General features: G+C 42.2%; 1 protein-coding gene across 1 annotated transcript in view; it reads right to left on the bottom strand.

The window, feature by feature from the left end:
- Positions 1 to 23,194, bottom strand: part of STX8 (syntaxin 8) — an 848,919-nt gene that overhangs the window by 773,931 nt on the left and 51,794 nt on the right. The window contains exon 2 of the mRNA XM_053710039.1: positions 18,634 to 18,733. Coding sequence (XP_053566014.1) covers positions 18,634 to 18,733 — 100 coding nt within the window. The remainder of the gene's footprint in view (positions 1 to 18,633; positions 18,734 to 23,194) is intronic.

Genomic DNA, 23,194 nt, shown 5'->3' on the forward strand with positions numbered 1-23,194 from the left:
TGTTCTATTTGTGACAGCAATTAGCAAGCAGATCGATTTTATGTATTGCTGACCCCTATGAGCAAATCAAAACAGAATTTATGCTTACCTGATAAATTACTTTCTCTTGTGGTGTATCCAGTCCACGGGTTCATCCTTTACTTGTGGGATATTCTCCTTCCTAACAGGAAGTGGCAAAGAGAGCACACAGCAGAGTTGTCCATATAGCTCCCCCTCTAGTTCCACCGCCTAGTCATTCGACCGAAGGTTAGGAAGAAAAAGGAGAAACCATAGGGTGCAGTGGTGACTGTAGTTTAAAAATAAAAACCACCTGTCTTAAAATGACAGGGCGGGCCGTGGACAGGATACACCACAAGAGAAAGTAATTTATCAGGTAAGCATAAATTCTGTTTTCACTTGTAAGGTGTATCCAGTCCACGGGTTCATCCTTTACTTGTGGGATACCAATACCAAAGCTTTAGGACACGGATGAAGGGAGGGAACAAGACAGGTACCTTAAACGGAAGGCACCACTACTTGTAAAACCTTTCTCCCAAAAATAGCCTCCGAAGAAGCAAAAGTATCGAATTTGTAAAATTTGGAAAAAGTATGCAGCGAAGACCAAGTCGCTGCCTTACAAATCTGTTCAACAGAAGCCTCATTTTTAAAAGCCCATGTGGAAGCCACTGCTCTGGTAGAATGAGCAGTAATTGTTTCAGGAGGCTGCTGGCCAGCAGTCTCATAGGCCAGACGGATGATGCTTTTCAGCCAAAAGGAAAGAGAGGTAGCAGTCGCCTTCTGACCTCTCCTCTAACCAGAATAGATAACAAACAATGAAATTGTTTGTCTGAAATCCTTAGTTGCTTGTAAATAGAACTTTAAAGCACGAACCACATCAAGATTGTGTAACAGACGTTCCTTCTTCGAAGAAGGATTAGGACACAGAGAAGGAACAACAATTTCCTGGTTAATATTCTTATTAGACACAACCTTAGGAAGAAAACCAGGTTTGGTACGCAAAACTACCTTATCTGCATGGAACACCAAGTAAGGTGAGTCACACTGTAAAGCAGATAACTCTGAAACTCTTCGCGCAGAAGAGATAGCTACCAAAAACAAAACTTTCCAAGATAAAAGCTTAATATCTATGGAATGTTAAGGTTCAAACGGAACCCCTTGCAGAACTGAAAGAACTAAATTCAGACTCCATGGCGAAGCCACAGGTCTATAAACAGGCTTGATTCTGACTAAAGCCTGAGTAAACGCTTGAACGTCTGGTACCTCCGCCAGACGTTTGTGTAAAAGAATAGACAAAGCAGAGATTTGTCCTTTTAAGGAACTAGCTGACAATCCTTTCTCCAATCCATCTTGGAGAAAAGACAATATCCTGGGAATCCTAATCTTACTCCATGCGTAGCCCTTGGATTCGCACCAACAAAGATATTTTCGCCAAATCTTATGGTAGATTTTCCTGGTGACAGGCTTTCTAGCCTGAATCAGGGTATCGATAACCGACTCAGAGAAACCACGCTTAGATAGAATTAGGCGTTCAATCTCCAAGCAGTCAGACGCAGAGAAATTAGCTTTGGATGTTTGAAAGGACCTTGAAGTAGAAGGTCCTGCCTCATTGGCAGAGTCCATGGTGGAACGGATGACATGTCCACTAGGTCTGCATAGCAGGTCCTGCGTGACCACGCAGGCGCTATTAGAATCACTGACGCCCTCTCCTGCTTGATTCTGGCAACCAGACGAGGAAGGAGAGGAAACGGTGGAAACACATAGGCCAGATTGAAGGACCAAGGCGCTGCTAGAGCATCTATCAACACCGCCTGGGGATCCCGGGACCTGGACCCATAAAGAGGAAGTTTGGCATTCTGACGGGACGCCATCAGATCCAATTCTGGAGTGCCCCATAGCTGAGTCAGCTGGGCAAATACCTCCGGGTGGAGTTCCCACTCCCCCGGATGAAAAGTCTGACGACTTAGAAAATCCGCCTCCCAGTTGTCTACTCCTGGGATGTGAATTGCTGAGAGGTGGCAAGAGTGATCCTCCGCCCACATGATTATTTTGGTTATTTCCATCATTGCTAGGGGACTCCTTGTTCCCCCTTGATGGTTGATGTAAGCTACAGTCGTGATGTTGTCTGACTGAAATCTGATGAATTTGGCCGCAGCTAGCTGAGGCCATGCCTGTGCCTGAACAGTGTTGAATATCGCCCTCAGTTCCAGAATGTTTATCGGGAGAAGAGCTTCTTCCCGAGACCATAAGCCCTGAGCTTTCAGGGAGTCCCAGACTGCACCCCAGCCCAACAGACTGGCGTCGGTCGTTACGATGATCCACTCTGGTCTGCGGAAACACATTCCCTGAGACAGGTGATCCTGAGACAACCACCAGAGAAGAGAATCTCTGGTCCCCTGGTCCAACTGTATTTGAGGAGACAAATCTGCATAATCCCCATTCCACTGATTGAGCATGCATAGTTGCAGTGGTCTGAGGTGTATCCGTGCAAAAGGGACTATGTCCATTGCTGCTACCATTAGTCCGATTGTCTCCATGCACTGAGCTACAGACGGCCGAGGAATGGAATGAAGAGCTCGGCAAGTAGTTAAGAGTTTTAACTTTCTGACCTCCGTCAGAAATATTTTCATTTCTACCGAGTCTAATAGGGTTCCTAGGAATGGAACTCTTGTGAGGGGGGAGAGAGAACTCTTTTTGATGTTCACCTTCCACCCGTGAGACCTCAGAAAGGCCAATACAATTTCCGTGTGACACTTGGCTCTTTGGAAAGTCGACGCCTGAATTAAGATGTCGTCTAGGTAAGGCGCCACTGCTATGCCCCGCGGTCTTAGAACCGCCAGGAGGGACCCTAGCACCTTTGTGAAAATTCTGGGAGCAGTGGCCAACCCGAAAGGAAGAGCCACAAACTGATAATGCTTGTCCAGAAAGGCGAACCTGAGAAACTGGTGATGATCTTTGTGGATAGGAATGTGCAAATACGCATCCTTTAGATCCACGGTAGTCATATATTGACCCTCCTGGATCATTGGTAAGATTGTCCGAATGGTCTCCATCTTGAATGATGGGGCTCTGAGGAATTTGTTTAGAATTTTGAGATCCAGGATTGGTCTGAAAGTTCCTTCTTTTTTGGGAACCACAAACAGGTTTGAGTAAAAACCCAGCCCTTGTTCCACAATTGGAACTGGGTGGATCACTCCCATTGTATGTAGGTCTTCTACACAGCGTAAGAACGCCTCTTTCTTTGTCTGGTCTGTAGACAGACGAGAAATGTGGAACCTTCCCCTTGGAGGGGAGTCCTTGAATTCTAGAAGATATCCCTGGGATACAATCTCTAATGCCCAGGGATCGTGTACATCACTTGCCCAGGCCTGAGCGAAGAGAGAGAGTCTGCCCCCTACTAGATCCGGTCCCGGATCTGGGGCAACCCCATCATGCTGTCTTGGAGGAAGCTGCAGGCTTCTTGGCCTGTTTACCCTTGTTCCAGCCCTGGTAAGGTTTCCAGGCTGCCCTGGGTTGTGAAGTATTACCCTCTTGCTTTGCAGCAGGGGAGGATGAAGCGAGACCGCTCCTGAAATTCCGAAAGGAACGAAAATTATTTTGCTTGTTCTTCGTCTTGAAGGACTTGTCCTGGGGGAGAGCATGGCCTTTTCCCCCAGTGATTTCTGAAATAATCTCTTTCAATTCAGGCCCAAAGAGGGTCTTTCCTTTGAAAGGGATGTTCAATAGTTTGGATTTTGACGACACATTGGCCGACCAGGACTTTAGCCAAAACGCCCTGCGCGCTAAAATGGCGAAACCTGAATTTTTTGCCGCTAACTTAGCTAGTTGGAAAGCGGCATCTGTGATAAAAGAATTAGCCAGCTTAAGAGCCTTAATTCTGTCCATAATATCCTCATATGAGGTCTCCGTCTGGAGCTCATCTTCCAGCGCCTCGAACCAGAAAGCAGCTGCAGTAGTTACAGGAACAATGCACGCTATAGGTTGGAGAAGAAAACCTTGATGAACAAAAATTTTCTTAAGTAAACCCTCTAATCTTTTATCCATAGGGTCTTTAAAAGCACAACTGTCCTCAATTGGTATGGTTGTGCGTTTAGCAAGTGAAGAAACAGCCCCCTCCACCTTAGGGACCGTCTGCCACGAGTTCCGCGTGGTGTCAAATATGGGGAACATTTTCTTAAAAACAGGAGGGGGAACAAACGGAATACCTGGTCTATCCCACTCCCTAGTTACTATATCCGCAATCCTCTTAGGGACCGGGAACACATCAGTGTATACAGGAACTTCTAGGTACTTGTCCATTTTACACAATTTCTCTGGAACCACCAAAGGGTCGCAGTCATCCAGAGTAACTAATACCTCCCTGAGCAATAAACAGAGGTGTTCTAATTTAAATTTAAAAGCCAACGTATCTGAGTCTGTCTGAGGAGCAACCTTTCCCGAATCTGAAATTTCTCCCTCAGACAGCACATCCCTCGCCCCCATTTCAGAGCGTTGTGAGTGTATATCGGATACGGCTACTTAAGCGTCAGAATGCTCATAATCTGTTCTTAAAACAGAGCTATCACGCTTTGCAGGTAACACGGGCAGTTTAGATAAAAACACTGAGAGGGTATTATCCATAACTGCCGCCAAGCCTTGTAAGGTAAAAGAGGTACTAGGCGTCGCATGAGCGGGCGTAACTGGTTGTGATACTTGGGGAGAGGTTAACGGGCTAACCTCATTACCTTCTGTCTGAGGAATCATCTTGGGCCACATTTTTAAGTGCAACAATATGTTCTTTAAAGTGTATAGACATATCAGTACAAGTGGGACACATTTTGAGAGGGGGTTCCACCATGGCTTCTAAACACATTGAACAAGGATTTTCCTTAGTGTCAGACATGTTTCACAGACTAGTAGTAAGACAAACAGGCTTAGAAATCACTTTAATCAAATAAAAACACTCTTTGCAAAAAACGTTACTGTGCCTTTAAGAGATAAAAAAGGCACACAATTGTCCAAAACAGTGAAAAATGCAGCAAACTTTTCGAAATTTTCACAGTATGAACCTAAAGCATTGGTAAGATTGCACAACTAGCAAGAAAAACGATTAACCCCTTAATGCCCAAACCGGATCAATAGCAAGCTAACAACCGGTTAAAACTACTTCAGCACCTTGCCACAGCTCTGCTGTGGCCCTACCTGCCCTTAGGAACCAGACTTGTGGGGAAAAAAACTTCTTATAGGCCCTCAAACTGCAGCAGGACCCTCCATGTGAAACAGCCTGAAGATCTAGTCAATCTAACTGCGCATCTGAGGCGCGAAATTAGGCCCCTCCCACCTTACTCCGGTGCTGTGAGGCCTAAAGAAACACTCCTAAGTGTTATAATAATAGCCATGTGGGTAACAACCCCTGAAAGAAACCCAAAGGAACCTTCAAAGTGTCTCAAAAAACGATATTTATCAGTAAAAACCGTTTGCCATAAACAGCATAAATTAGCCCTGTTATGTAAGCTTGCAATTCCATACTTAGTCTCTGAATAAAGCTTACCCTTCCCTCATGGGGATCTTATCAGTCCTTTTCTAGCATTATCACGGTCTTGTCTAGAAATAAATGACTGAACATACCTTATTGCAGCCTAACCTGCAAACCGTTCCCCCCAACTGAAGTTTTCTTGTACTCCGCAGTGGATTTTAGTTACAACATGCTAAAATCATCTTCCTCCCTGCAGAAATCTTCATCTCTTTTCTGCTAGAGAGTAAATAGTACACACCGGTACCATTTAAAATAACAAACTTTTGCTTGTAGAACAAAAACTACAAATCTAACACCACATTCACTTTACCCTTCCGAGAGGGACCCTATTGCTTAGAGCCGGCAAAGAGAATGACTGGGGGGTGGAGCTAGAGGGGGAGCTATATGGACAGCTCGCTCTGCTGTGTGCTCTCTTTGCCACTTCCTGTTAGGAAGGAGAATATCCCACAAGTAAAGGATGAACCCGTGGACTGGATACACCTTACAAGAGAAAAGTAATTTAGCTCTGTGTACTTCAGGGAAACTATGTAGTTTTAAGTGCCACTTAAAGATCACATTTTCCATTTCACAAATCATATATGTTTGTTTATGCAAGTCCATCTACAGGCCTGTAATTGGGGGTATGGTAGTTGGTAACTGAGCTCCCAGGAACACCTGGGCTTGGACTCTTTTTATCAGTGCTATTTATTATTAGATGTTATGTCCAGCTTATATGTGCTATAGATGATTTGTGTGATGATTTGTGTCACTTAAAACTACATAGTTTCCCTGAAGTACACATAGCTAAATTTCTTTTGATTTGCTCCATATCGGTAAGTTTCTGTCCGGTACCCATAATTCAGAAATTCCAAATATCGGCCACTCCGATATATCGGACTATCCCTACTACAAAGCCTCATGGGAATGCATCTTAAATGGATATAAAAGAGTCTGTTTAATTGCTCTAATAAAAAAGCACTGAGTAGTGGGTTATACTTCATAGAAATCATTGCAATATGTATTAATCATCATTTTAAAAAGGATTTTAATTGTATCTTATTTTATTTTTTTAACTTAATTTGTGCAGTGTCCATTACTTCCTGTTACAGGGGACTGGGTTCTCTACAGGAAGGCAAGGTAGCATTTTTTTCCCTTTGAAGTGTTGCTAGGAGACAACTAATCTAGCTGCAGTCAGTCTATTGGCGATGCTCAATAGAGGACTTTTGCTGGAAAAAATAATGTGACAATATAACCTAAGTTATGAAATGTCTGCTTCCTTATCTAGCTGTAGGCAGGGGCTATATTGAGAATTTCTAAGAGCTCATTTAGCAATAAAACAAGTAAGTTTAATGCTGTTTTTAACACAGTTTCTTTTCATGTTTACTTTGATTTAACATATTTTTACAAAAGCAACACTGTTTAATCCCTTAAGGACCAACGACATACAGGGTACGTCCTACAAAAGAAAGGTCCTTAACGACCAAGGACGTATCCTGTACGTCGTTGGTGTTAGAAAGCGATGGAAGCGATCCTGATCGCTTCCAGCTTCTTTCATGTTATTGCAGTGATGCCTCCATATTGAGGCATCCTGCAATAACATTTTCTAGCAGTCCGATGCAGAGAGAGCCACTCTGTGGCCCTCTCTGCATCGGCCATCGATGGCCGTGATCATTGGTGGGTGGGAGCTGATGCAGGGAGGCGGGTGGGCGGCCATCGGTGAAGGAGGAAGGCGAGATCACGTGCGAGGGCGGGATCGCGTGGACGGGGGCGGGTGGGAACCCTACACTATGGCACAATAAAGGTTACTAACAAGGTGGGAGAGAAGACTGGGGAGGGTGGGAATTTTCAGTTAAGGGATCTGGGAGAGGGTGGGGGGTTGGATGTTGAGGGGGGGCAGCTACACTAGAGAAAATATAGAGTAATTTGTTAATAAAATATTTAAAAAAAACAAAAAAACATTTTATTTCAAACTGGGTACTGGCAGACAGCTGCCAGTACCCAAGATAGCGCACAATAAGGTAGAGGGGGAGGGTTAGAGAGCTGTTGGGGGGGATCAGGGAGGTTGGGGGCTAAGGGGGGATCCTACACAGCAGAATAATGTTTTTTTTTGTTTTGTTTTTTTTAAAAACCTTTTATTTAAGTACTTAAGATGGCGGGGACAATTGTTGGGGTGGGGGAGGGAAGAGAGCTGTTTGGGAGGGATCAGGGGTGTGATGTGTCAGGTGGGAAGCCGATATCTACACTAAAGCTAAAATTAACCCTTCAAGCTCCCTACAAGCTAACTAATTAACCCCTTCACTGCTAGACATAATACACGTCTGATGCGCAGCTGCATTTAGCGGCCTTCTAATTACTAAAAAGCAACGCCAAAGCCATATATATATATGCTATTTCTGAACAAAAGGGATCCCAGAGAAGCATTTACAACCATTTGTGCCATAATTGCACATGCTGTTTGTAATTAATATCAGTGAAAAACCTAAAATTTGTAAAAAAAAGTTTGTTTTTTTTATTTGATCACATTTGGCGGTGAAATGGTGGCATGAAATATACCAAAATGGGCCTAGATCAATACTTTGGGTTGTCTACTACACTACACTAAAGCTAAAATTAACCCTACAAGCTTCCTACATGCTCCCTAATTAACCCCTTCACTGCTGGGCATAATACACGTGTGGTGCGCAGTGGCATTTAGCGGCCTTCTAATTACCAAAAAGCAACGCCAAAGCCATATAAGTCTGCTATTTCTGAACAAAGGGGATCTCAGAGAAGCATTTACAACCAGTTCAGTGAGAAAGCTAAAGTTTGTGGAAAAAAAATTGTGAAAAAGTGAACGATTTTTTTTATTTGATCGCATTTTGCGATGAAATGGTGGCATGAAATATACCAAAATGGGCCTAGATCAATACTTTGGGTTGTATTCTAAAAATATATATATATATATATATACATGCCAAGGGATATTCAGGGATTCCTGAAAGATATCAGTGTTCCAATGTAACTAGCGCTAATTTTGAAAAAAAAAATTGGTTTGGAAATAGCAAAGTGCTACTTGTATTTATGGCCCTATAAAACTTGCAAAAAAAGCAAAGAACATGTTAACATTGGGTATTTCTAAACTCAGGACAAAATTTAGAAACTATTTAGCACGGGTGTTTTTTGGTGGTTGTAGATGTGTAACAGATTTTGGGTGTCAAAGTTCGAAAAAGTGTGGGGTTTATTCAGTTTTTTCCTCATATTTGATAAAAAAAATTATAGTAAATTATAAGATATGATGAAAATAATGGTATCTTTAGAAAGTCCATTTAATGGCGAGAAAAACGGTATATAATATGTGTGGGTACAGTAAATGAGTAAGAGGAAAATTGCAGCTAAACACAAACATCGCAGAAATGTAAAAAACATAATTTATGCTTACTTGATAAATTTATTTCTCTTGTAGTGTATCCAGTCCACGGATCATCCATTACTTGTGGGATATTCTCCTTCCCAACAGGAAGTTGCAAGAGGATCACCCACAGCAGAGCTGCTATATAGCTCCTCCCCTCACTGCCATATCCAGTCATTCGACCGAAACAAGCCGAGAAAGGAGAAACCATAGGGTGCAGTGGTGACTGTAGTTTAATTAAAATTTAGACCTGCCTTAAAAGGACAGGGCGGGCCGTGGACTGGATACACTACAAGAGAAATAAATTTATCAGGTAAGCATAAATTATGTTTTCTCTTGTTAAGTGTATCCAGTCCACGGATCATCCATTACTTGTGGGATACCAATACCAAAGCTAAAGTACACGGATGATGGGAGGGACAAGGCAGGAACTTAAACGGAAGGAACCACTGCCTGTAGAACCTTTCTCCCAAAAACAGCCTCCGAAGAAGCAAAAGTATCAAATTTGTAAAATTTGGAAAAGGTATGAAGTGAAGACCAAGTCGCAGCCTTGCAAATCTGTTCAACAGAAGCCTCATTTTTAAAGGCCCAGGTGGAAGCCACAGCTCTAGTGGAATGAGCTGTAATCCTTTCAGGGGGCTGCTGTCCAGAAGTCTCATAGGCTAAACGGATTATACTCCGAAGCCAAAAAGAAAGAGAGGTTGCCGAGGCCTTTTGACCTCTCCTCTGTCCAGAGTAAACAACAAACAGGTTAGATGTTTGACGAAAATCTTTAGTAGCTTGTAAGTAAAACTTCAAGGCACGGACTACGTCTAGATTATGCAAAAGACGTTCCTTCTTTGAAGAAGGATTAGGACATAATGATGGAACAACAATCTCTTGATTGATATTCTTGTTAGAAACCATCTTGGGTAAAAACTCAGGTTTTGTACGCAGAACTACTTTATCTGAATGGAAAATCAGATAAGGAGAATCACATTGTAAGGCAGATAACTCAGAGACTCTCCGAGCCGAGGAAATAGCCATCTCAGGAACCGATGATGATTCTTGTGAATCGGAATGTGAAGGTAGGCATCCTTTAAGTTCACTGTGGTCATGTACTGACCCTCTTGGATCATGGGTAAGATGGTTCGAATAGTTTCCATCTTGAATGATGGAACTCTGAGGAATTTGTTTAAGATCTTTAGATCCAAAATTGGTCTGAAGGTTCCCTCTTTTTTGGGAACCACAAACAGATTTGAATAAAAACCCTGTCCTTGTTCCGTCCGCGGAACTGGATGGATCACTCCCATTACTAGGAGGTCTTGCACGCAGCGTAGGAATGCCTCTTTCTTTATCTGGTTTGCAGATAATCTTGAAAGGTGAAACCTCCCTTGTGGAGGAGAAGCTTTGAAGTCCAGAAGATATCCCTGAGATATGATCTCCATGCCCAGGGATCCTGAACATCTCTTGCCCACGCCTGGGCGAAGAGAGAAAGTCTGCCCCCTACTAGATCCGTTGCCGGATAGGGGGCCGTTCCTTCATGCTGTCTTGGAGGCAGCAGCAGGCTTTCTGGCCTGCTTGCCCTTGTTCCAGGACTGGTTAGATTTCCAGGCCTGCTTGGACTGAGCAAAAGTTCCCTCTTGTTTTGAAGCAGAGGAAGTTGATGCTGAACCTGCCTTGAAATTTCGAAAGGCACGAAAATTAGACTGTTTGGCCCTTGATTTGGCCCTGTCCTAAGGAAGGGTATGACCCTTACCTCCAGTAATGTCAGCAATAATTTCTTTCAAACCAGGCCCGAATAAGGTCTGCCCCTTGAAAGGAATGTTGAGTAATTTAGACTTTGAAGTCACGTCAGCTGACCAGGATTTAAGCCATAGCGCCCTACGCGCCTGGATGGCGAATCCGGAATTCTTAGCCGTTAGTTTAGTCAAATGAACAATGGCATCAGAAACAAATGAGTTAGCTAGCTTAAGTGTTCTAAGCTTGTCAATGATTTCAGTCAATGGAGCTGTATGGATGGCCTCTTCCAGGGCCTCAAACCAGAATGCCGCCGCAGCAGTGACAGGCGCAATGCATGCAAGGGGCTGTAAAATAAAACCTTGTTGAATAAACATTTTCTTAAGGTAACCCTCTAATTTTTTATCCATTGGATCTGAAAAAGCGCAACTGTCCTCAACCGGGATAGTGGTACGCTTTGCTAAAATAGAAACTGCTCCCTCCACCTTAGGGACCGTCTGCCATAAGTCCCGTGTAGTGGCGTCTATGGGAAACATTTTTCTAAATATAGGAGGGGGGGGGAAACGGCACACCGGGTCTATCCCACTCCTTACTAATAATTTCTGTAAACCTTTTAGGTATTGGAAAAACATCAGTACACTCTGGCACTGCATAGTATTTATCCAGTCTACACAATTTCTCTGGCACTGCAATTGTGTCACAGTCATTCAGAGCAGCTAACACCTCCCAAAGCAATACACGGAGGTTCTCAAGCTTAAATTTAAAATTAGAAATCTCAGAATCAGGTTTCCCCGAGTCAGAGATGTCACCCACAGACTGAAGCTCTCCGTCCTCAGGTTCTGCATATTGTGACGCAGTATCAGACATGGCTCTTACAGCATCTACGCGCTCTGTATCTCGTCTTACCCCAGAACTATCGCGCTTGCCTCTTAATTCAGGCAATCTGGCTAATACCGCTGACAGGGTATTATCCATGATCGCAGCCATGTCCTGCAAAGTAATCGCTATGGGCGTCCCTGATGTACTTGGCGCCATATTAGCGTGCGTCCCTTGAGCGGGAGGCTAGTCGGCATAACTTCCCCCCCGACAGAACCCTCTGGTGACAATTCTTTTATAGATAAAGACTGATCTTTACTGTTTAAGGTGAAATCAATACATTTAGTACACATTCTCCTATGGGGCTCCACCATGGCTTTTAAACATAATGAACAAGTAGTTTCCTCTGTGTCAGACATGTTTGTACAGACTAGCAATGAGACTAGCAAGCTTGGAAAACACTTTAAAACAAGTTAACAAGCAATATAAAAAACGTTACTGTGCCTTTAAGAAAAACAAATTTTGTCAAAATTTGAAATAACAGTGAAAAAAGGCAGTTACACTAACGAAATTTTTACAGTGTATGTAACAAGTTAGCAGAGCATTGCACCCACTTGCAAATGGATGATTAACCCCTTAATACCAAAAACGGAATAATAAATGAAAAAAACGCTTTTAAAACTAGTCACAACAACTGCCACAGGTCTACTGTGGTTGTTACCCTCCTCAAACACGACTTTTGAAGCCTTTTGAGCCCTTCAGAGATGTCCTGTATCATGCAGAGGGAAGCTGAGTGTCTCTGTCTGTAATTTTAGCAGTGCAGAAAAACGCTAAAATAGGCCCCTTCCACTCATATTACAACAGTGGAAAGCCTCAGGAAACTGTTTCTAGGCAAAAATCAAGCCAGCCATGTGGAAAAAAACTAGGCCCCAATAAGTTTTATCACCAAGCATATATAAAAACGATTAAACATGCCAGCAAACGTTTTATATGAGTATGTATCTCTGGTAATAAGCCTGATACCAGTTGCTATTAAATCACTGTATTTAGGCTTAACTTACATTAATCCGGTATCAGCAGCATTTTTCTAGCAAATTCCATCCCTAGAAATATGTTAACTGCACATACCTTATTGCAGGATAACCTGCACGCCATTCCCCCTCTGAAGTTACCTCACTCCTCAGAATATGTGAGAACAGCAGTGGATCTTAGTTACTTCTGCTAAGATCATAGAAACCGCAGGCAGATTCTTCTTCTAATGCTGCCTGAGATAAAATAGTACACTCCGGTACCATTTAAAAATAATAAACTTTTGATTGAAGTTGAAAAACTAACTATAATACACCACTCTCCTCTTACTACCTCCATCTTTGTTGAGAGTTGCAAGAGAATGACTGGATATGGCAGTGAGGGGAGGAGCTATATAGCAGCTCTGCTGTGGGTGATCCTCTTGCAACTTCCTGTTGGGAAGGAGAATATCCCACAAGTAATGGATGATCCGTGGACTGGATACACTTAACAAGAGAAATAGCCTTGGTCCCAAACGGACAGAAAATGGAAAAGTGCTGTGGTCCTTAAGGGGTTAATATCCCTTTTACAAATGCTTCCCTAAATGCTGTTAATATATTTGAGCCTCATGCAGTATATCAGTTGTTCTCCGCTAGCTGCACAAAACAAACCCTTCTAACCGTTTATTTGCCCACAGATTAAACGCAAGGTAAAATAACACATTCTCATTCCACAAATTCCTTAAAAGAGATAAAGCTAAATAAAACCTTTCCACTTGCCTGGGATATGAGTAGATGAAAACAAAAACACAACAGCTTGTGCTGCAGTTCTCAGAATTTTGGTTTTGGAACATTCTCATTTTACTTTTAAAAGTTGTGTAACATCACTAGTTTTCTTTATAACCCTGCAAATACATATAGACTCCATTACAGAGTATTAAAGAGATGGTAAATCCTAGTGTTTTTAAAATGCTAGGATTTCCCAGTGCTATAAATGAATGGGACTTTCAGTTATTAAAGGGACAGTCTAGTCCCAAATAAACTTTCTTGATTCAGATAGAGAATGTAATTTTAAACAATTTTCCAATTTACTTGTATCACCAATTTTGCTTTGTTCTCTTGGTATTCTTAGTTGAAAGCTAAAACAAGGAGGTTCATATGCTAATTTCTAAGCCCTTGAAGGCCGCCTCTTCTCTCAGGGCCTTTTGACAGTTTTTTACCACTAGAGCGTGTTAGTTCATGTGTGTCATATAGATAACACTGTGCTCACGCACGTAGAGTTTGGGTGAGCCAGCTCTGATTGGCTAAAATGCATGTCTGTCAAAAGAACTGAAATAAAGGGGCAGTTTGCAGATATGAGGTAAAAAGTGTATTTATATAACTGTGTTGGTTATGCAAAATTATGGAATGGGTAATAAAGGGATTATCTATCTTTTTAAACAACAAAAATCCTGGTGTAGACTTCTTTTAAGTATATAAAAAAAAACCTTTATATATTTGACTGCAGTTTTTTTCCGAGATGAGAGCCTCTATGAGCAATATGCAATTTTTTCAATGAGGTGGTGTTTCCATTCTGTTTAGCATTTATTTACAGCTAAGAAAATCAGAAGCGGTAGAAGCATTTTTTGTATGAGAATATTTTTATTTTTACAAATGCTGAGATAAAAGCAGATTTTGGCAGCTAAATTATAATTTTTAATATGACTTTATTTTTGTCTATTTTTTTTTGCTATACATACCCCCCAAATGTCCCGATTTTCGCGGGACAGTCCCGATTTTAGGGGTCTGTCCCCCTGTCCCGGGTTGCATCTGTCCCAATTTGCCCCAGGCATTTAAAAAAAATAAAAAAAAAATTTAAATTTTTTTTTTAAATTCTGCTGGGCCCATACTCAGAAGCAGCTGGCTTTGCTCTCACAGGGTTAGATACCTGTTAGATTGCCTGTGGAAAAGGAATGGTGTGTGGGTTAAGCAGGAGTAAGAAGGCTGTATACACTCTGACCTCAGGTAATGGTGACCTCTCTAACCTACCTCTGGTAATGATGATATCTAACCCCTGGTGATAATACTAGCATGCCTTCAGTTTTATACAATGAGCAGTGCTAATACCAGGGTAACGAACAGTGGCAGCCGCAGACTGCCAGCTAATGTGCTTGCCAACCCCAGGACCCCATACAATGAATTACAGATACCCATATATGATGTAGTGTGTGTGTCTATCTGTATCCATAACTGTGTGTGTGTGTATCTGTATGTATAAATGTAAGCTATGTAGTGTGTGTGTCTGCATGTGTATGCTATGTAGTGTGTGTATGTGTATCTGCATGTATAAGTGTATGCTATGTAGTGTCTGTGTATCTGCATGTATAAGTGTATGCTATGAAGTGTGTGTGTATCTGCATGTATAAGTGTATGCTATGTAGTGTCTGTGTATCTGCATGTATACGTGTATGCTATGTAGTGTGTGTGTATCTGCATGTATAAGTGTATGCTATGTAGTGTGTGTGTATCTGCATGTGTAAGTGTATGCTATGTAGTGTGTGTGTATCTGCATGTGTAAGTGTATGCTATGTAGTGTGTGTGTATCTGCATGTATAAGTGTATGCTATGTAGTGTGTGTGTATCTGCATGTATAAGTGTATGCTATGTAGTGTGTGTGTATCTGTATGTATAAGTGTATGCTATGTAGTGTGTATGTATCTGCATGTGTAAGTGTATGCTATGTAGTGTGTGTGTATCTGCATGTGTAAGTGTATGCTATGTAGTGTGTGTGTATCTGCATGTATAAGTGTATGCTATGTAGTGTGTGTGTATCTGCATGTGTAAGTGTATGCTATGTAGTGTTTGTGTATCTGCATGTATAAGTGTATGCTACGTAGTGTGTGTGTATCTGCATGTATAAGTGTAAGCTATGTAGTGTGTGTGTGTGTGTGTATCTGCATGTGTAAGTGTATGCTATGTAGTGTGTGTGTATCTGCATGTATAAGTGTATGCTACGTAGTGTGTGTGTATCTGCATGTATAAGTGTAAGCTATGTAGTGTGTGTGTGTATCTGCATGTGTAAGTGTATGCTATGTAGTGTGTGTGTATCTGCATGTATAAGTGTATGCTACGTAGTGTGTGTGTATCTGCATATATAAGTGTAAGCTATGTAGTGTGTGTGTGTGTGTGTGTATCTGCATGTATAAGTGTAAGCTATGTAGTGTGTGTGTGTGTGTGTGTGTATCTGCATGTATAAGTGTATGCTATGTAGTGTGCGTGTATCTGCATGTATAAGTGTATGCTATGTAGTGTGTGTGTGTGTGTATCTGCATGTATAAGTGTATGCTATGTAGTGTGTGTGTATCTGCATGTATAAGTGTATGCTATGTAGTGTGTGTGTCTGCATGTATAAGTGTAAGCTATGTAGTGTGTGTGTGTGTGTATCTGCATGTATAAGTGTAAGCTATGTAGTGTGTGTGTATCTGCATGTATAAGTGTATGCTATGTAGTGTGTGTGTATCTGCATGTATAAGTGTATGTTATGTAGTGTGTGTGTGTGTGTGTATCTTCGTGTGTAAGTGTATGCTATGTAGTGTGTGTATCTTCATGTGTAAGTGTATGCTATGTAGTGTGTGTGTATCTGCATGTATAAGTGTAAGCTATGTAGTGTGTGTGTGTGTGTATATCTGCATGTATAAGTGTATGTTATGCAGTGTGTGTGTGTATCTGCATGTATAAGTGTATGCTATGTAGTGTGTGTGTATCTGCATGTATAAGTGTATGCTATGTAGTGTGTGTGTGTGTATCTGCATGTGTAAGTGTATGCTATGTAGCGTGTTACTGTTCATTTTTGCTGACTTTAAAGGCCAGAATCTAGAATATCAATGGGGAATGCAGAGAGCAGTTTTAAAGAATTTATTATTAAAATGTCCAATTAAGATAAAAATATTTAGCAATGTCTTTGCAAAGGATAATTAAATACATAGCTCACATAGCCATACCAGTGGTTTGAGCTTGTGTTTGATTTGCTGCCTATGTATTAAAATATATGACTTTATTTAGAATTTTATTTATATTACTTTGGTCTTATGATTTTTTAAGCCCCGCCCACCACATTTAAATTTGTTGCCGCGGGGGTGGGGGGTGCGGTCCCTCTTTTCAATTTTGAAATGTTGGGAGGTATGATACCATGTATCAGTGAATGGTAAAAGTGCACTTTCCATAAATGAAGGCTGTCAAACAATTAGTGCCAAGACTACAGTTTCATTTTCAACAACATAAAAACAAGTCATGTTGAGCCCACCCATATCAAAGAAAAATTATTATTGTCACAGTTATTATTAATATTACAGGGAGTGCAGAATTATTAGGCAAGTTGTATTTTTGAGGATTAATTTTATTATTGAACAACAACCATGTTCTCAATGAACCCAAAAAACTCATTAATATCAAAGCTGAATAGTTTTGGAAGTAGTTTTTAGTTTGTTTTTAGTTATAGCTATTTTAGGGGGTTATCTGTGTGTGCAGGGGACTATCACTGTGCATAATTATTAGGCAACTTAACAAAAAACAAATATATACCCATTTCAATTATTTATTTTTACCAGTGAAACCAATATAACATCTCAACATTCACAAATATACATTTCTGACATTCAAAAACAAAACAAAAACAAATCAGTGACCAATATAGCCACCTTTCTTTGCAAGGACACTCAAAAGCCTGCCATCCATGGATTCTGTCAGTGTTTTGATCTGTTCACCATCAACATTGCGTGCAGCAGCAACCACAGCCTCCCAGACACTGTTCAGAGAGGTGTACTGTTTTCCCTCCTTGTAAATCTCACATTTGATGATGGACCACAGGTTCTCAATGGGGTTCAGATCAGGTGAACAAGGAGGCCATGTCATTAGATTTTCTTCTTTTATACCCTTTCTTGCCAGCCACGCTGTGGAGTACTTGGACGCGTGTGATGGAGCATTGTCCTGCATGAAAATCATGTTTTTCTTGAAGGATGCAGACTTCTTCCTGTACCACTGCTTGAAGAAGGTGTCTTCCAGAAACTGGCAGTAGGACTGGGAGTTGAGCTTGACTCCATCCTCAACCCGAAAAGGCCCCACAAGTTCATCTTTGATGATACCAGCCCAAACCAGTACTCCACCTCCACCTTGCTGGCGTCTGAGTCGGACTGGAGCTCTCTGCCCTTTACCAATCCAGCCACGGGCCCATCCATCTGGCCCATCAAGACTCACTCTCATTTCATCAGTCCATAAAACCTTAGAAAAATCAGTCTTGAGATATTTCTTGGCCCAGTCTTGACGTTTCAGCTTGTGTGTCTTGTTCAGTGGTGGTCGTCTTTCAGCCTTTCTTACCTTGGCCATGTCTCTGAGTATTGCACACCTTGTGCTTTTGGGCACTCCAGTGATGTTGCAGCTCTGAAATATGGCCAAACTGGTGGCAAGTGGCATCTTGGCAGCTGCACGCTTGACTTTTCTCAGTTCATGGGCAGTTATTTTGCGCCTTGGTTTTTCCACACGCTTCTTGCGACCCTGTTGACTATTTTGAATGAAACGCTTGATTGGTCGATGATCACGCTTCAGAAGCTTTGCAATTTTAAGAGTGCTGCATCCCTCTGCAAGATATCTCACTATTTTTGACTTTTCTGAGCCTGTCAAGTCCTTCTTTTGACCCATTTTGCCAAAGGAAAGGAAGTTGCCTAATAATTATGCACACCTGATATAGGGTGTTGATGTCATTAGACCACACCCCTTCTCATTACAGAGATGCACATCACCTAATATGCTTAATTGGTAGTAGGCTTTCGAGCCTATACAGCTTGGAGTAAGACAACATGCATAAAGAGGATGATGTGGTCAAAATACTCATTTGCCTAATAATTCTGCACTCCCTGTATTGGCAAATATTTGTAAAACACTGTCAAATTCTGTAGCACTGGGGACATTCTTAGGGACACACAATGACAGTGATTCATGGTAAAAACTAAACAAAAGCATATAGAAGAGGTTGAGGAGAACCCTCCTCCAAAGAGCTTCAAGTCTACAGGAATAACTTGAATATTAATACATCTAATCAACTGGAACTTCTCAATCAACCTAGTGGATGTTCACTAGATGTCCTGAATTCCCATACTCAATCTGTGAATATTACACAGTTGCTCCACTAGTTTTTAGCACTTTTGCATTTTCATTTCACAGCCCACACAGTATGGTACCTTCAAAGGGTTCTCCCCATTTCTCAGGAACCGGTTCCGTTCATGGATTTTCTCTGCTATTTCCTGAGCCAGGATTTGGGTGTTTTCAAATGCGGTTAACCTGTAGATATTGTAAAAAAGACAGATTATCTAAAGCTCTCTGCTCGGGTGAGATGGTCTAAAGCTCTCTGCTCGGGTGAGATGGTCTAAAGCTCTCTGCTCGGGTGAGATGGTCTAAAGCTCTCTGCTCGGGTGAGAGGATCTAAAGCTCTCTGCTCGGGTGAGAGGATCTAAAGCTCTCTGCTCAGGTGAGATGGTCTAAAGCTCTCTGCTCGGGTGAGATGGTCTAAGGCTCTCTGCTCGGGTGAGATGGTCTAAGGCTCTCTGCTCGGGTGAGATGGTCTAAGGCTCTCTGCTCGGGTGAGATGGTCTAAGGCTCTCTGCTCGGGTGAGATGGTCTAAGGCTCTCTGCTCGGGTGAGATGGTCTAAGGCTCTCTGCTCGGGTGAGATGGTCTAAGGCTCTCTGCTCGGGTGAGATGGTCTAAGGCTCTCTGCTCGGGTGAGATGGTCTAAGGCTCTCTGCTCAGGTGAGATGGTCTAAAGCTCTCTGCTCAGGTGAGAGGATCTAAAGCTCTCTGCTCAGGTGAGATGGTCTAAAGCTCTCTGCTCAGGTGAGAGGATCTAAAGCTCTCTGCTCAGGTGAGAGGATCTAAAGCTCTCTGCTCGGGTGAGATGATCTAAAGCTATGTGCTCGGGTTAGATGGTCTAAAGTTCTCTGCTCAGGTGAGATGATCTAAAGCTCTGTGCTCAGGTGAGATGATCTAAAGCTCTGTGCTCAAGTGAGATTGTCTAAAGCTCTCTGCTCAGGTGAGATGGTCTAAAGCTCTGTGCTCAGGTGAGATTATCTAAAGCTCTCTGCTCAGGCGAGATGGTCTAAAGCTCTCAGCTCAGGCGAGATGGTCTAAAGCTCTCAGCTCAGGTGAGAGGATCTAAAGCTCTCAGCTCAGGTGAGAGGATCTAAAGCTCTCAGCTCAGGTGAGAGGATCTAAAGCTCTCAGCTCAGGTGAGAGGATCTAAAGCTCTCAGCTCAGGTGAGAGGATCTAAAGCTCTCAGCTCAGGTGAGAGGATCTAAAGCTCTCAGCTCAGGTGAGAGGATCTAAAGCTCTCTGCTCAGGTCAGATGATCTAAAGCTCTCTGCTCAGGTCAGATGATCTAAAGCTCTCTGCTCAGGTCAGATGATCTAAAGCTCTCTGCTCAGGTCAGATGATCTAAAGCTCTCTGCTCAGGTGAGATGATCTAAAGCTCTCTGCTCAGGTGAGATGATCTAACGCTCTCTGCTCGGGTGAGATGGTCTAAAGCTCTCTGCTCGGGTGAGATGGTCTAAAGCTCTCTGCTCAGGTCAGATGATCTAAAGCTCTCTGCTCAGGTGAGATGATCTAAAGCTCTCTGCTCAGGTGAGATGGTCTAACGCTCTCTGCTCAGGTGAGATGGTCTAAAGCTCTCTGCTCGGGTGAGATGGTCTAAAGCTCTCTGCTCAGGTGAGATGATCTAAAGCTCTCTGCTCAGATGAGATGGTCTAATGCTCTCTGCTCAGGTGAGATGGTCTAAAGCTCTCTGCTCAGGTGAGATGGTCTAAAGCTCTCTGCTCAGGTGAGATGGTCTAAAGCTCTCTGCTCAGGTGAGATGATTTAAGAAGTCTAGTTAGTATGGTGAAGTCCCTCAAAGAATGTTGAAAATGCAAATTTTGGATTAAGAGATGTTTATCTCACTATACAGGGCTCTGGATGTGAAGGAGAGACTTCTGTATTACAATATGAGGTCTAACAAAAAATATCCTAAAGATTTTGTGTGATTTCTCTCCATGCCGGAGAGTATTTGATCACAGATAGCCCAAAGGCAGAACATAGTGTGATCTGCGATGTCATTGCAGAAAATGCTGCCTGTCTGCAGAAAGATTGGGTCCTACAGATGCAGAGCATAGAGCAGAAAGCGTTCCTCTGTACGCTATGAAATTCCTTTACAACTAACTACAAGTCAGTTCCTCCTCACCTATGCGTGCCTCGCAGCGCATATCTGATTATAGTGGCTTCACTGCTTGCCTTTTAACCCCCATCCTATGGCTAACAAAGATCGCTGCAATGTATTTATGTGCAATACACTGCAGCTATTTTGGAAGCCATGGGGTTAACATCTGCATTTGTTTATTAGCTGTGGAGGAGGGCTGCTCAGCGCAGTGGTACTACTGAGTCTTTGCAGTGCGGGAGGGAATGTCAGAGTGGCTACTTCCTGCGGAGGGTTAATTTATATCAGTTTAGTACAACAGCCCTCACTTCAAAGAAACCGTGTTGCGGTGAGGCTCTTATCAAATAGTTATGCTGAGTTTATATGAGATGTTGATGTTACTGTGTGGAGAGGTTTTTTTTGCCGTTATAGCAGTCTGATTTGAGAGGCGCTACAAATATTTAAAATTAGCATTTTGAAAATGTGATGTTGCTTGTACTTTTTAGTGACTAGTGAAGTTAACACATGTCCTTTTGCTTTGGAACATTTAAAAAATGGAGAGAAATCATTGTTTAGAGATGTTTGTGATACCCCAATAACTGTGAACTTAACAAGATACCAGTGTTCACATTTGTTGCTCAAGTCGCAAGTGTTTCTGTACCTGACATTTACCATATAACAAACTTTTGTTTGTTTATTTAGGAGCTTCTTATGGAACACACTGTTTTTATAATAGTACACAAATTATTAGGAACATAATTTACTGTATTACTTTATATTACCCTAGCAGATGAAACTAGGTTATAATTGTTTTCCCTTTATTTGTAAAAAAACAAACAAAAAACATGGCGATTTTTAGTAATACAATGATGAAATCTGCCATGTCCCTGCATTAATTACCAATACATAAATATATTTATTTATTTAACCTTGCCTCCTAGCCTTTGCAAAGCTCTTACTCCTGAATTTAAGAAGTTAAAGGGACATGAAACCCAAATTTTTTCTTTCATGATTTAGAAATAAGATGCAATTTTAAACAACTTTCTAATTTACTTCTATAATCTAATTTGCTTCATTCGCTTTATATCCTTTGCTGAAAAGCATATCTAGATAGGCTCAGTAGCTGCTGATTGGTGGCTGCACATAGATGCCTCGTGTGATTGGCTGACCCATATGCATTGCTATTTCTTCAACAAAGGATATCTAAAGAATGAAGCAAATTAGATAATAGTGAATTATTATTATTATACTTTATTTATTAAGCGCCAACATATTCCGCAGCGCTGTCCATGGATAAAATTCATTTAAATAAAACAATACAAGACTTCTAAGAAACAGGAAAAAATGTACAAACACTTACAGGAGGGATTGAGGGCCCTATTCCCGTGGGAATTTACAATCTAGAAGGTTAGGAGGTTGAGAAACAGGAGGTGAGGACTGCAAGTTGGGTGGTAGGCTTCTCTGAACAGAAAAGTCTTCAGGAAACATTTAAAGGAAGAAAGATTAGGGCAAAGCCTGACAGCACGAGGGAGAGTGTTCTAGAGGGTAGGTGCTGCATGACAGAAGTCCTGCAGTCTAGCATGAGAGGAGGTGATAGTTGCGGATGCAAGGAGCATGTCATTGTTGGATCTTAGTGGACGGGCTGGAGTATACTTGTGTATTAGAGAGGAAAGGTAGAGGGGAGCGGCGTTGGTGAGAGTTTTGTATGTAAGGGTGAGAATTTTGAATTTGATTCTGCTGTGAATGGGGAGACAATGAAGGGACTCACAGAGAGGTGCAGCAGATACAGATCGACGGGAAAGGAGGATCAGCCTGGCAGAGGCATTTAGGATGGATTGAAGGGGGGAGAGGCAGGAAAGAGGAAGGCCAGCGAGTAGGTTATTGCATTTGTCAAGTCGGGAGATAACAAAGGAGTGGATTATTTGCTTTGTGGTGTCAGCGCTCAGAAAAGGGCGAATTTTGGAAATATTGCGTAGATGATTGCGGCAGGATGTAGAAAGCGATTGGATATGGGGGATGAAGGATAGGTTTGAGTCAAGTGTGACTTGGGGCGATGGGGAAATGGTGATGCCGTCAACAGGGATAGAGAAGTCAGAAGTCGGCGTAGAGCTTGAGGGTGGGATAAGAAGGAGCTCAGTCTTGGACATGTTAATCTTTAGGTGGTGAGAGGCCATCCAGGAAGAAATACCAGATAAGCAGTTGCTGACATGAGAGAGGACAGAGGGAGATAGAGCAGGGGTGGAGAGGTAGATCTGGGTGTCATCAGCATAGAGGTGATATTTGAAGCCATAACTGTTGATAAGTTTACCCAGCGAAGAAGTATAGATAGAGAAGAGTAGAGGACCCAGAACAGATCCTTGAGGTACTCCAACAGACAGAGGCATAGGAGAGGAGGAGTCACCGGAAAATGACACAGAAAAAGACATGTGAGAAAGATAGGAGTGAATCCAGGAAAGAGCAGTGACACAGAGGCCAAAAGAGCTAAGGGTCTGTAGGAGGAGGGGGTTGTCAACTGTGTCGAAGGCAGCTGAGAGGTCAAGTAAGATGAGTATAGAGTAGTGGCCAATATTTTTAGCAGA

This window comes from Bombina bombina, chromosome 1 (genome assembly GCF_027579735.1).
Source record: "Bombina bombina isolate aBomBom1 chromosome 1, aBomBom1.pri, whole genome shotgun sequence".
Taxonomy (NCBI): Eukaryota; Metazoa; Chordata; class Amphibia; order Anura; family Bombinatoridae; genus Bombina; species Bombina bombina.